Source organism: Gymnogyps californianus, chromosome 3, assembly GCF_018139145.2.
Source record: "Gymnogyps californianus isolate 813 chromosome 3, ASM1813914v2, whole genome shotgun sequence".
In the NCBI taxonomy this organism is placed as follows: Eukaryota; Metazoa; Chordata; class Aves; order Accipitriformes; family Cathartidae; genus Gymnogyps; species Gymnogyps californianus.
The window spans coordinates 26,293,495-26,306,244 of NC_059473.1; the positions used below are offsets into that span (position 1 = coordinate 26,293,495).

The 12,750-nt window shown below is 48.7% G+C and overlaps 1 protein-coding gene across 1 annotated transcript; it reads right to left on the reverse strand.

The window, feature by feature from the left end:
- Positions 1-2,101: 2,101 nt before the first annotated feature.
- Positions 2,102-8,381, reverse strand: SERTAD4 (SERTA domain containing 4). The gene is made up of 4 exons (XM_050894218.1): positions 8,048-8,381; positions 7,480-7,660; positions 6,812-6,927; positions 2,102-3,638 (listed from the first exon to the last, which is right to left on the reverse strand). The coding sequence occupies exons 2-4, from the start codon at positions 7,643-7,645 to the stop codon at positions 2,880-2,882; spliced, it is 1,041 nt and encodes a 346-aa protein (XP_050750175.1). The 5' UTR covers positions 7,646-7,660; positions 8,048-8,381; the 3' UTR covers positions 2,102-2,879.
- Positions 8,382-12,750: the final 4,369 nt, after the last annotated feature.

Sequence of the window (12,750 nt, forward strand, 5' to 3'; positions counted from 1 at the left end):
ACATCTACTTTCAGTATTTGCTATTATTTTGTGAGGCAGGGTCCAGAGAAAGGCACAAAAGACCACTTATCCTTAGGCCAACCTTCATTAGATGACATTTCATCCCTTACAGACCCTGATGACACTCAGTAAGACTGTCCAGAGCTGTAACAAGTTCATTTCTAGGTGTCTCTGGAACTAAAGAAGCTGTTAGAGAGGCCAGAGTAGACAGAGAGTTCTGCTGATCGATCACTTCAGCTGGTGCAAATTCAACTCAGAAGACTCTGCAATGGGTGACGTGTGCAGGCTTGTTCTTGAAGACCAAGGAGCCCCTTAGGGTCAAAAAGCTTTCAGCCCCCCCAAAATGTTGCCTGATTTGCGGTTTGGGCAGCATTTGGCCAGGCGCTTTCCTTGGCCGTACGTGCAAGTCCGCAGAGAAGTCTGAGGCTTCTCAGTGCACCTTCAGACTGTCCTAAAGGCTCCTGAAACCCCGAGAAAGCTGAGCTCCGTCCTGGGCTCAGCTTGAGGTGCAGAGTCAACTGCAGCGTAACCTCTTCAGCAGGGAGCAGTTTGATTAAATGGCATTTCCTTGGGTGAGGGAGGGGAACGTGGGGGAAAGGACCCAGTGGCCATTGGAGATGTAAAATTAAAATGAATTTTGGTCATTTTAATAAATATATATCAAGGAAATTTCACTTTACTACAACAACACATTAGTATACAAGCATCTAATATTTAAGCTTAAAACATCAAGTGTTTATCAAATATTGGAAAAGAGCAGACATTACTAGACTATCTGGGTATAACACAAGAAAAATCAGGCTTTTTTAAAAAATTGGTCCTTGTGGACAAATGTCTAAATGATGATCCTACTCATACACTGTATGAATGAGATCTATATTTAATATTATTCTTAATAAAAAAAGCTTCTGTCTTGGAGAAATCAGGTGGGACTTACTTACACTCTCTTTATTTGCCATTCTTCACAATGATAACCCTTACAAACTTATCAGTTCCAACTCGCCTGACCGCATAAAGGTTATCATTGATTAACGTCCTACTCTCTTCGTGGTCACTTTGGCTGGGGGGGGGGCGGGGAGCTTTTTCCTGCGACCACTCGGCTTAGTCACGAAAACTGTCCAGTTTGCAAACGTGACTGTGGGGTACGCACGCCACCCAAAATAACCACGGCCCAGGAGGACTCAGGGTGAACCCATGAAACCCAGAGCAGGAGGTCTCTGACCCAGAGACCTGGCTCACTCCAGCGCCAAGCCGGGGGCAGCCCAGGGCGGTGTGTCCCCCCCCGGGGACCCTCGTGCCCTGCGCCGAGCTGGCCGCTCCCCCAGCACAGAGGTGAACTTCACCCTTTGGACAAGAAGCGAGCGGAGAAGACGTCGCTTGCGTGCATGATGCTGTGGGAACAGGCAGCTATTATGAGCCAGCCGTGGCTTGGATGTGGCTATTTTGCCGAGCGCATCCTGCCAGTTGTTATGGGGACTGTGGGAACTAATTAATTCGGTGGATCTAAGACTCACAATACTCTTGGTCCAACCCCGACTAATGTCTTCTGGGCATTTTAAACAGCACACTTTTGCAAACAGTCTACCTAGGGATGACTAAATGTTGTCCTTAGCCACTGAAATCTCAGCTCATTTCTCCAAAATGTTCTTTTTTTAAATTAAACCCCTTACATTCATTCAGATAAAATCGTGTTTATCGCCACATTATTGATTAACATTGTGCTTTTTGCTTTCTTTTCTTGTCTTTTTTAAATCAATGGCAAAAGTCATAGAAAACTCCCGCATGCTTTTGCAATCTAAAAGAGAGAAATTATGCGAAACAGAATAAAGTATAAAACATGCCACTGGTTCATGAACTTCATTATACGAAGAAGGAAAAAAAAGAGCCCCAGCAACAGACAGTTGCCATAGAAACACTCAAGCATCGAATGCTTGTTTACAAGAGACATCCCTCTATTGTTTCTTAAATCCCTTCCTAAGGATGGCAAATCAAAAAGCAATTGAGCATCAAAAAGGAAGAACAGAGATGTTTGAATAGGAAGTTGAACTCAGTACTTCAAAGGTTAAAGGTTTCTAGTAATATTGATCCACCCTGTGGGTTTTTTTTTTTCTCTGTTTAGGTTAATTCCCTGCTGTATCACTGATTTATACTTAATTTTCACGCTGGCAAAAATTAAGACAAAAAGTAAGGCACCAAAAAAAAACCTGCCCTGTATAACAACAAGCCTCATTAGTTATTACAGCCGAGGTGAAAACATGCAAGTACTGGAGTTGCATGTTGTGTTTCTGATTAAGATCCCATAAACAGGTTATTTCTTTATGCTATGTCCTATTTTGTCAGTTGAACGAGACGCTGAATCCAGGAATTCAAGAGTATCAGTACAAAATGTAAGGATGGTTTATTCCTAGTCCATGAAGACAGTCCTTTGTCAGAACAAATACTGAGTTACAAGGAGCACATCACCCTTGCTGGTAGCATCAATTTGTTTGCCAGACTTCTAATTCCTTGGTAAACATAATGGAGGTTCTTCTTAATTAATGGCAGACTTCTTGGGGGCGGGGATATATAAAACGATATGTTTTCCCCATCTGGCTGATTGGTATTTTCAGTAACGAAAGCTACACCATAGCTGTACAGACTATAGTGCTAAGCAGTAACGCAACTGCGTTCTTTATGAAGTCTCCATATTTATAAATAGCCCGCTGATGCAGATCATAGAGACGCTTTACGCAATCTGCTCTCCAGTCATTTAAAACTACACGTAATGTTTGTGGCATGATTGTATCATTTGTAGAAAACTATAAAAAATCCATTCAAAATAAAAATTTGATAGACAAACGAACATGCTGCGCATGCTTCAACAGAGCAAGAAAGATGCCTCATATTTTACTTCCTTTGCTGCAGCACATTTTATTACTTGGTAAAGATTCCTTTTTCCTTAAGGATTTTTTCCAAGATTCACTTACGTTGCTCTTGTCATTACATCCAGTCTCAAAACAGTCATAAAATTTGCCTTTACATTCGAGAGCATGGGTGCCTCTCACAGGTTCACAGTTCAGGGCGACGCTCTCTCGCTCAGGTTCATTACCTCCTTTCTCGTCATTAAATTTTGCCTTTTCCTGATTACTGTGAGACCTGGCATTAGTGATGAATATTTCATTAGCAGGTATCTGGTCATCACTCCTGTAAGAAGGGGCACTGCTAACGTCATAATCCACCTGCTGGGAACAGCTTGGCAAAGAAATGGGGGGGTGGGAGGAGGAGGAGGAGGAGGAGGAGGAAGAGGAGGAAGTATTTTCTGTACTAGCATTAACAGAGTAGGGTAGATTTAAGTAGTGACTGCCACACTCTTGATAGAAGCAGCACGTGTGGAGCTTCTCGTACTCCTCCTTTGCCATCCGAAGGCGTTTTCTGTACGGACAGTCCTGAGGCACAAACCACTCTTGTGGCGAGGTGCCACTGAAGGAGCAGGCGGAGAAGCACCAGTTGTTCTGCATGATGATTTCTCCGTGGATTCTCTTCATTAGATTGTTGATGAGGACGGATCTCCGCAGGTAGACTTCAGGATCGTCAATGAATTTCAGCTTTTCCAAAGACATGTAAAGAATATGGGCCCGCTCCTCAAACACAGAGATCGTCTGAAAATGCAAAAGACAGAAGATACGGAACTGAAGGCAACCGGTTTTGTTCCAGGCAAGGAGAAAGAAAACGAAGCAAAGTATTCCCCCTGTGCCACTACTTTCCTCATTCTCTTTCTGAGGCGCCTAAAACTGGCTTTTCATTTTGCACACCCATGTAGCTGGGGACCTGCTTTTCCTTGGCCACAGCATTCACTCAGGTTTAGGAGGCAAGTAGCTGAGCGCTACACCACAGAGGCAATCGCAGGGCACAAATCCAGGATGGGAGAGTGAAATCCAGATGCACACATCTGGCTCTTTATTTGCATTTGGGGATAGAACATAAAATTGTTGTGCAGTTTTGCGCCAGTGATGGCTGGGGGCTTTTTGATGTAAATGGACCCAATTCCGTCTTCCCCTGTGGGGCTCCTACAAAGCTCTGAAGCCAAGCGAAGGTCCCCTCCTGCAGCCTCAAAGTTGGCAAGACGCAGCCGGCAGCCGTCGCCTCACGCAGCAAGTGTCGGAGCATTTCATCCACTGCCAGTGGAAGAGGCCCTCCAGCGAGGAGGTCTCCATTTGCCAAGCTCCCTTACACTGCTCGTGTGTACAACAGTACATGCAGGGAGGGAGGCAGGGAGAAACCCATCTCAAAGCATCACAGCATCTGGAGAGCAGCTGTTGGCCTGCATACTACACCCTGCGCTCTACGGGACCGGTGGGAACGCAGATAGGCAGGGACAAGGTCAGGAAACGAAGAGAGGATAGGGATTTGCAGAAATCCTGGCTCGACGCCCACAGATTTGTTCTCCCTTCCACGGTCCTTCCAGGACTCCCTTTCTCAGCACTGGCAGCATGAGCAGGTTACTGCCCCCGGGAGGCCCCGGATTCTGCGCTGTAATCGCTACCCTGGGAATCAAAATAAGAGAGGGGGCAATGCATGCTACTGTAAGCACTATGAACTAATTTTCATTTTTAGTAAGAATTTGGTTTGCGTAGGAGGAGAGCAGCACAGCACAAAGAGAGGCTGCTCTAAATCCCCCCCATCTGTGGCTTGATCATTCTTCCCTTTCCCACATGGTTACAGCATTTTTGCAGAGTGGAAGTCGTAGCTATGAGGACTGAAAGAGCTTAAAGCACAGCTGCTTTTCACATCCATTCAGCTCTCCTCAGCCCTCTAGCTCTTTCCACAGCCTGGTCCTGTCTGCAGGGCTTAGAAGCAGCACAGTGCCTCGTAAAAACAAAAATTGGCCGTGTTTTCATGTGAGTTCACAGCTGAAGCTCTTCTTTGTTAGCAAGAGTAATTTTCTATAATACATGACTCATTGTAAATCATATTAAGCCTGTAAGGTTAATTTGCATCCTTTATACCTGCTGCAGAAGTAGTCAGTGAAGCCATAAAAGCCTGGAGCAAACCAGTAAGCCTTGAACTGTGATCCTTCTGGAGATAGATACGTCCTGGAGGGCCACCAGTAGGAACAAGTTCTCAAAGGCTTTCCACTACAAATGTTTGCCAACAGCCCTCTGGAGAGAGGCCCTGGGTCCTACCGTCATAGCCTCTGTGGGACAAGTCATCTCAGAACATAACTCTTTCTTTACTGGACAGCGGAGGTATAAAAATGTGTAAGAAATTCAAAGAAACCTGGTGGCCATCCTCCCTCCCCCGGAGCTCAGTGCTGCAAAGCAGAAAACGCATTTGTGCGAAACAGAAGAGACTGGTGACCCAGGGTTTCTGACATGATACACCTCTACAACAGCACAACTCTATGTCTGGGACAGGTCTATCTTACCAATACCTCTACAACTGGTTTTTCTGCTGTTGGAAAGGGATGAGTAACTATTCCTCCTCTTTGCGAGGAAAACAATCACCGATACAAAAATCCAACAATCTAGCCAAGAAAAAAACTGGCTGAAATCAGAGAGTGATGCAACACGCGGGAGACACGCTCACTAACCAGAGCACATTTTTCAGCACCCTCGGTGCTATTTATTCATTGCTCTGGCAGCAGACCGGACACCTTCCGGAACTGATGGCAGGGCAGTTTTTCACCTTCCCCGTCAGGTACTTATTTCCAGCCAACACTATTTGTAGCTGAAAATTCCTTCGGCTACTCTAAGGCCCTTGGGAAGCGAGCTTGGTGTTACTGCTCGCTTCTCCTCTGCAGAAATCCCTCCAGGGAAACAGGATCCCACTGGGCAGACCTTGCCGGCCAGTGCCCGTGGTAGGGACGAGGCACTCAATTCTCCTCACATCTCAAAAGGCTGCCTCTGCGCTGCAGGTAAAGATAACGTATAAACTCGCTCCACATCTTGATCTGGTTTAGCTTTCTGTCTCTGGGGCTCTTGTGGTACTACTGCCTGCCATAAGCTGTGCTTTAATCTAAAGGTTAGATTGTGTCCTCTCCATCGCCAATAGTACAGCGGTACCACTGGACTGCTACGGGTCAGGTACGATCCCAGCAAGGTAAGGATGGTGTCTCAAGGCACGAGCTATCCTTAAGCGTATCACTCCAGGCGTTCAGTTCCTTACAGGACTGAGCCCTTAATGAACAAGAGCATAAAATCTCTCATAAAAAAAGTCAGATTTCAATTTATGTATTCACTGGCCTGGGAAATGTTTGCGCTAATCCCTCCCCTAACAGCTTTCATTAAAAAAAAATATTCTTTCATTTACTAATCTGTTCTTTTGGAGTTGTTAGCTTTTTAATAAACAGGATTAAATACTGAAGGAGCTTGTACTCGCTTTCCAAGTCATTCTGTGTTTCTAGAGGATCTGTAACCCATTTGGGGTAACCGGAACCTGTTACTATTTTCTCCCCTGCAAAAAGTTTTGAATGAGTGGGGAATCACGGGCCCTTTTTATTTATGTTCTTCCTTTCTGCTGTTCAAATGCTGTTACGGAGCTGTTTCTGTAAGCATGACATAAACTAGCTAAGAACAAAATAATCTGAAAAAAAAGTTATTTGCAGCATTTCCATTTACAGTTGTTACAAATGAAGAAACGCGTCTGCTTCTTAAGCAATCCGATGACAATAAAACAATAAATGTGAACAAGTGACAACTATTTGTTTCTGAGCAAACAGCTGGATCATTCTGCTAATTTCAGCGGAGTATTGCAGCCTTCTGGAAATGGGTCAATCGAGTGTTACTAAGCATCTGAAACTCGGAGTAAAAATAATGACGATTAGAAAACATACTTTATGTGTACAGCTGCCGAGTGGTGGATGAAAATCCTCTTCTTCCACATATTTCCTTTTAAAGTATGTGATCTTGGATGTTGTTACAGGATTTGAAATTCCCCTGTAATGTGATCCTGCGGGTAATAAATCAGATATGACAAATGACATGCGGTTTGCCGGAGGTTCTCCAAACAAAATACTTTTCATTTCCCTTCGCGCTACAGGAGAACTCCACCGCCTATTTCCACATACATTTGCAGCGATCAGAAATAAACCCTCACCTGGCTAACACACAACCCGCCCGGCGCACCGCACCGGCTCGGGCAGCCGAGGGCCGAGGTACCGGGCAGCGCAGGGAACCGGTGCCGCCCTCAGGACGCTGGGCTTCGGGAAAACTTTCCCTCCAGCCCGCGGCCGGGCAGGCGGGCAGCTGCCTTCGCCAGCGCATCCACCGTTCCGGAGCAGCCGGGTGCGACGGCGCCCGGGGAACCCCGCGCACCTGCGGCCCCGCGGCCGCGCCACGCTCGCCCGTGGGAGAGCCCCCGCCTGCAGCCCGCGCCGCGGCCGCCCGGGCCCGCCGCCGCCGCCGCCGCTCCAAGCAAGCCGGCGGAGCCGCCGCCGCCGCCTCCCTCCGCGGACAAACCTCCGTCCCCCCGCCCGCCGCCGCCGATCGGCGCGGTGCCTACCTGCGGCGGGGGGCCCGGGGGCCGGCGGGGCCGGGGGCGGCGGGGCGGCGGGGCCGGGGCGGCCGCAGCAGGGCGGCTCCCAGAGGGCGCGGTAGGCGGCGAGGTCGGCGGCTCCCTCGGCGGCGATGGGGCGGCCCAGCCGCTGCATGGGCAGCACCAGGGTCATCGCGGGCGCCGGCACCTGGAAGCGAAGCAGCGCGGTGAGCGCCCGGCACCCCGCCGCCCCCTTCACCTGACCCCCGCCCCGCGGTGTTCCGCCCCCTGTGCCCCCTTGGCAGTCATGCCTCTCCATACACATATATAAAAAATACACGCGGATGTATCTCACATAGACACACATTTTTTTCTTCCTTTTTATGGCAGGAAAAAGACCGGAGTCCTCTCCCACAAAGGGCGCGGGGTCCCCGGCACCGGGAGTTTGCGCGCGCTCCCCCCACGCCGCCGCCCCGGCCCCGGCCCCGGCCCCGGCCCCGGCCCCGGCCCCGGCCCCGGCCCCGGCCCCGGCCCCGGCCCCGGCCCCGGCCCCGGCCCCGGCCCCGGCCCCGGCCCCGGCCCCGGCGGCGCTCACACAGCGGCACGGATCCGCTCACTCGCTGCCCATTCTCTCCCGGCGGTGTTGGCACGGCGCGCTCGGCACCGACGGGTGTGCGAGTCTGTGTGTGCGTGTGTCTGCGGTGCGTGTGTGTGTGTGTGTGTGCGTGTGTGTGTGTGTGCAGCGGGGTGTGCGTGTGTGTGAGAGAGAGCGCGCCCCGCAGTTAGGGATCGCGTTTCTTTCTTCTTTCTTCCCTCCCAAACGAAGCAGACAGCAGAGACTTAGGTAGTTGTTTCCACTAGCCCCGATCGGACTGAACTGGATCTGCCTCCAGTCAAAACACTGCGAGACTAAGACAGAAAATTGGCTCCGGTTTCAAGCCGTGAGTTGCAGTCCCACCGGAGCCAAGCACAACATCGGCGGAGCAGGCGGAATATTAAGCAGGAGCGGGGACTCCAGGGCCAGCGCCAGGCTGCGAGCTGCCTCCTGCCGCGACAGCAGGCGGGAGGGGAGGGGAGGAGGAGGGGAGGGAGCAAACTTTCTGCGAGGGGCAAGGGATGAGTTCATAGTCACCTACTTCTTGGCAGAGGAGCGCGGAACAGTGCGCCCAGACACGGCCCGGCCCGGCCCTCTCCTCCTTCTTCTTCCTCCTCCTCTCTCTAAGAAAGCGGGATGGAGTTTCCCCTCGGTGCAGCCCTCCCGGAGGAAGATGAGGGCCCGGGCAAGCAGCGGGAAGGAGGGGCTGCAGGTGGGCAGGTGGAATTTCAGCAATTGTTTGTGTTAGCGGCTGAGCGCTCGCTAACAAGAGGAAAAAATAAACCGCAGCAGAAGAGGGAGGAAAAATAAATCATTCACATCTGCCAGTTGTTTTCTTAAATCCTGGAAGAATGCACGAGACTGCTACTTTATTAAGAAATGGGCTTCCAGCACGCGCTAACTTTCTGTTCCTTAGATGCATGCACGCGTGGGTCTGCCCTACGCTCCTCACCGGGGCAGAAAATGGGAGGTGAAGGGGGAGTCAGCTGAAATCCCCGAGCAGTTTGCCCGAGTACAGGCCACCAGACCTTGCTGCGATCGCGCTGAAGGGTGCCTAAACCCCTTCCTCAGAATCAATTTACTGATCACACACTGCATGTGCCCCTCAGTCATTTTCTTGCAGTAGCCCGTTAATGCCATCTTGCTTTTCCTGGGCAAAGAGACGACAACACGGGGAATGGCAAGCCACTAGACTGGCCCATTGGAAGTTATCCCTGATACAGACAATATATATTATTTATTCCCCACACCTTTTGTTACCAGCTGAGTAACAACATGGAAAGACACATGGAAAGACTGGTCAAAACAACAACTGGGTCAGTCTGCTGACCTAGGAGCAGGGCCAAAAAGTGGCCCAAGAACCAGCTAAAAAGTCATATATTTTGTGGCTGAAAAGGTTACGCCATCATTAGAAAGCACTCATGGACTCTTCTCATTAATCTGCACCAAGGAATCACTCACAGGGAGACATCAGTCTTCTCATGTTGGCATGATGTCAACACTCAGTGTTTGTCCTTAGAGAATAAGGGTTGGAAGAAACTCGCTGCTGCTTTGGGAAAGTCAGGATTTCTTTGCTCGTAATGAATTCAGCATCTCTTTGTGGAATTTTTTAATGAGAATCGGAGATTTCGACTGTGCATTTTTTTTCAACCATATTTCATCACAAATAGGTCTTTCTATGCTTAAGCAGAAACACACAGGAAGGAAGGAAGGAAGTGTTGGGATGCCTTCTGCACAGTGCTGCTGATTTATCTTGAAAAACTGAGTTCTCTGGACAGCCGGTAAAGTAAATGAACTGCTGCTGCTATTTACAACATGCAAAATTAATAGAGGCAGGCCAGTTAACTTCTATAAACAGCTACTGTCCATGCACATTCTCCGTGTTTCCAAACTGTATAAAAACAAAGCATAAATAATAAAGCTTCCTTAAGGGGGAAAAAAAAAACCAAAACCCCCAAAAAACCAGAAAACCAAAGCCCCAAATGAAGCTTGTAGGTCTCGGCATGCGTTACAAAGCTGTATAGGTGGCACTTAGCTACAAAATAAGCCCCGTTTTGTTAGCGAAGGAATTGCTTCAGCACACGGAAGCTGAGAACCAGGCTTTTAAAAGGGCTTGTGGCTCTGGGCATGCTATTTGTTCCCGTTTGATTTGCAGAAGCACTGATTTCCAGCTGCTGCGAATGAGTGGGAAGGGAGCTGCGAGTACTCAGCAGATGGGAAAAGTCAGCCTCCTCGCAGGTAAAGTTGGACACGGCAAAACCGAAAGCCTGAAGTACGAGGTGGTATTTACTGAAAAAGCGCTACCGGACCCAGCTCCATAAGCAGGACCTCTGGCATTGCTCCTGAAGAGCCAACCTACTGTTTTTCCCCATTCAGGGTGGCAAAATCCACTCCTGAGTATCTTGCCAGAAGTCACGCGGCAAATCGGTGTCAGAGCCAGAAATAGAACCAGATCTCATCGTCCTCCAGCTGTAACCCAACCCATTTATATTACATTATCGTATGCAATGGAGGGATTTCATCCAAAATCCCGTTTGTTTCAGTGAGACTTTGCAGAACAGCGCACGCATTGTTACATTTCCATTAACGCCACTGGAAATAAGGGATGAAAGATGTACATTTGAGCATACAATACATTTACTATACAAAATTACAGCAAAAGGTTGACACTTAGGGCTGGATTCAATTTTGAACAATCCATTTGGGAGCCTTGTGTGGGCTTCAGTGGCATGGAAGCCAGGCACAGTTTTTTATTGAACCCAGCCCTCCATCCTTAGGCTACCACAATTTTTCCATTTTGTCAGCCAAATGCATGCAGTGTGAGGACACCCCGAGGCATCTACAGCAGCCTGAAGGTTAAAATGTCAAACTTTTTCCGTATGCAGTTTTACACAGTAAGACTACTATACATTGCTACGCTACTCCATTTGCTGGGGTTTTCACTCTTCCTCCAGAGCCATTATGATGTTAATGAGAGAACTGTAATGATGCCATTCACATTATAACAAGCCTGATGCGATGTCAGTGAAAAGGGCTCTTTATACAGTTCCAGAATGCCTCTAAAAACCCAAACTTAAATACAAAATGCCAGTGACAATAATGCTGCAGGTCTCACCAAGGTCAATAAAGACAAGGGAAAAGACTTAAGATGGCTATTCCTTTCTTAACTCCTGGGTTTGTACCTAAGTACTGCAGCGGTTTTGGTCTTTATCATATATTCTGGAGCGTTTCCATTGCATAACAACATGACTTGAGGAGAGAATAGCGTTTCTTAACTGTACCATACCATTGTTAACATCTGGATTGCAGTGCTTAGAAAACAAAATTGCCATCATTTTGGTAGCTGTTGCCCTTCTGGCATTATAGAAAATTTACACTGCAGAAGCAATCAGAAATCCCACTGCACAAGCACTGCACGTGGGCTGTGCAGACCCACAGTCTAAGAAAGCAAGTGACAGCCGGAGAGAGGAAGGGGAAAGGCACGATCACATACCCAGACTGGTGCACATGCGTTAAAAACAACGGAAACCAACTGTATCACATGCAAACAATTCCAGGCCGACCTCATTGTAAACTATCTACTCTTTATGGTTGCTGCAACAAAGTTTGGTATCGCCAACTTAGCTGAGGGAGGCAGGGCATCCTGTGGGCAAGAGCGTCATGGAAGAGGGCCTAAAGGCTCCCCTGGGAGCAGCAGATAAATGCACGAGGAGGCCAGCATCACTGGCGAAGAGAGCAGAGCCATGCAGTAGAGACAATGGTGGAGCAATGACAGCTAAGGCGGACCTAGCACGTGAAAATAAAAGACTAGGTGCAGGCAAATGAGGAGGAAAGGTGGGGGGTGGATTGGCTCTGACCACAGCAGTGGACAGGGAAGAGGATGTTGGGAGCTTGTGTTTAAATAGATGAAACTGGCTGATATGTCACAAGTTCAAGGAGGAGGAAGTTACAAACAGAGATGGGAGATAACGAGGGCCTTGATTAAAATGTTTATGGTCTGGATAGAAATGCAGGGAGTTGTAGTAACGTTATGAATGAAGCAGTGGAAACACTGAGGACGCAGAATTGGAGCACAGTGGGGCAGCCCGATCACAGTAAATGAAAGCAAAGAGTCGAAGATGATCCCTGCGCTCAGGGCTCTGGAGGCAAGGCGAGCAGCAAGGCTGCAAGAAGTGGAAAAGCATCTAGAATTGGCCATGCTGGATTTAAACTGAAAATTGGACTTCCAAGAGACAGGCCATGGGTTGGAAGCAGACAGAGACATCTCCTCCTTCTCTTGTTGATATAAAATAGCTGAGAAGAACTGCAGTATCTCGTTGCGCCAGTGCAGAGTGGTCCCTGGTCTGCGGTGAGGGAGATGCTGAGCCACAAGCCGGAGACTGCAGGGAGGAGGCAGAGGGCAGAGGGGGATGAGGACAGGTGGCAGCGAGACAGCGCGGGCCCCGGGCAATGACGATTTTCTGTTCCTTCAGCTGCACCTCATACCAGAAATGCATGTAACACCATCTAACATAAGCATGATACAAGGGCGAAATGAAAGGGTTAAGGATGGCTGAAATAACTAGACTGGTAGAACAACAGGTCTGTGTGCCAACGGGGTTAATTCAGCTCTTCGTCCTTCGGAGGTATAGATAAACTATAGACCTGCCAAGTCTAGTGTTTTTCCCTGTATTTCTTGGCCCTCACTTCAGGGAATTTCAAGG

Excerpts from the sequence above, each read along its gene's own strand:
- SERTAD4 (XM_050894218.1), bottom strand. The coding sequence starts at position 7,645 with ATGACCCTGGTGCTGCCCATGCAGCGGCTGGGCCGCCCCATCGCCGCC. Across the intron at positions 6,928-7,479 it reads CCCCGGGCCCCCCGCCGCAG|GATCACATTACAGGGGAATT; the intron begins GTAGGCACCGCG and ends TATTACCCGCAG. Across the intron at positions 3,639-6,811 it reads TCGGCAGCTGTACACATAAA|ACGATCTCTGTGTTTGAGGA; the intron begins GTATGTTTTCTA and ends TTGCATTTTCAG.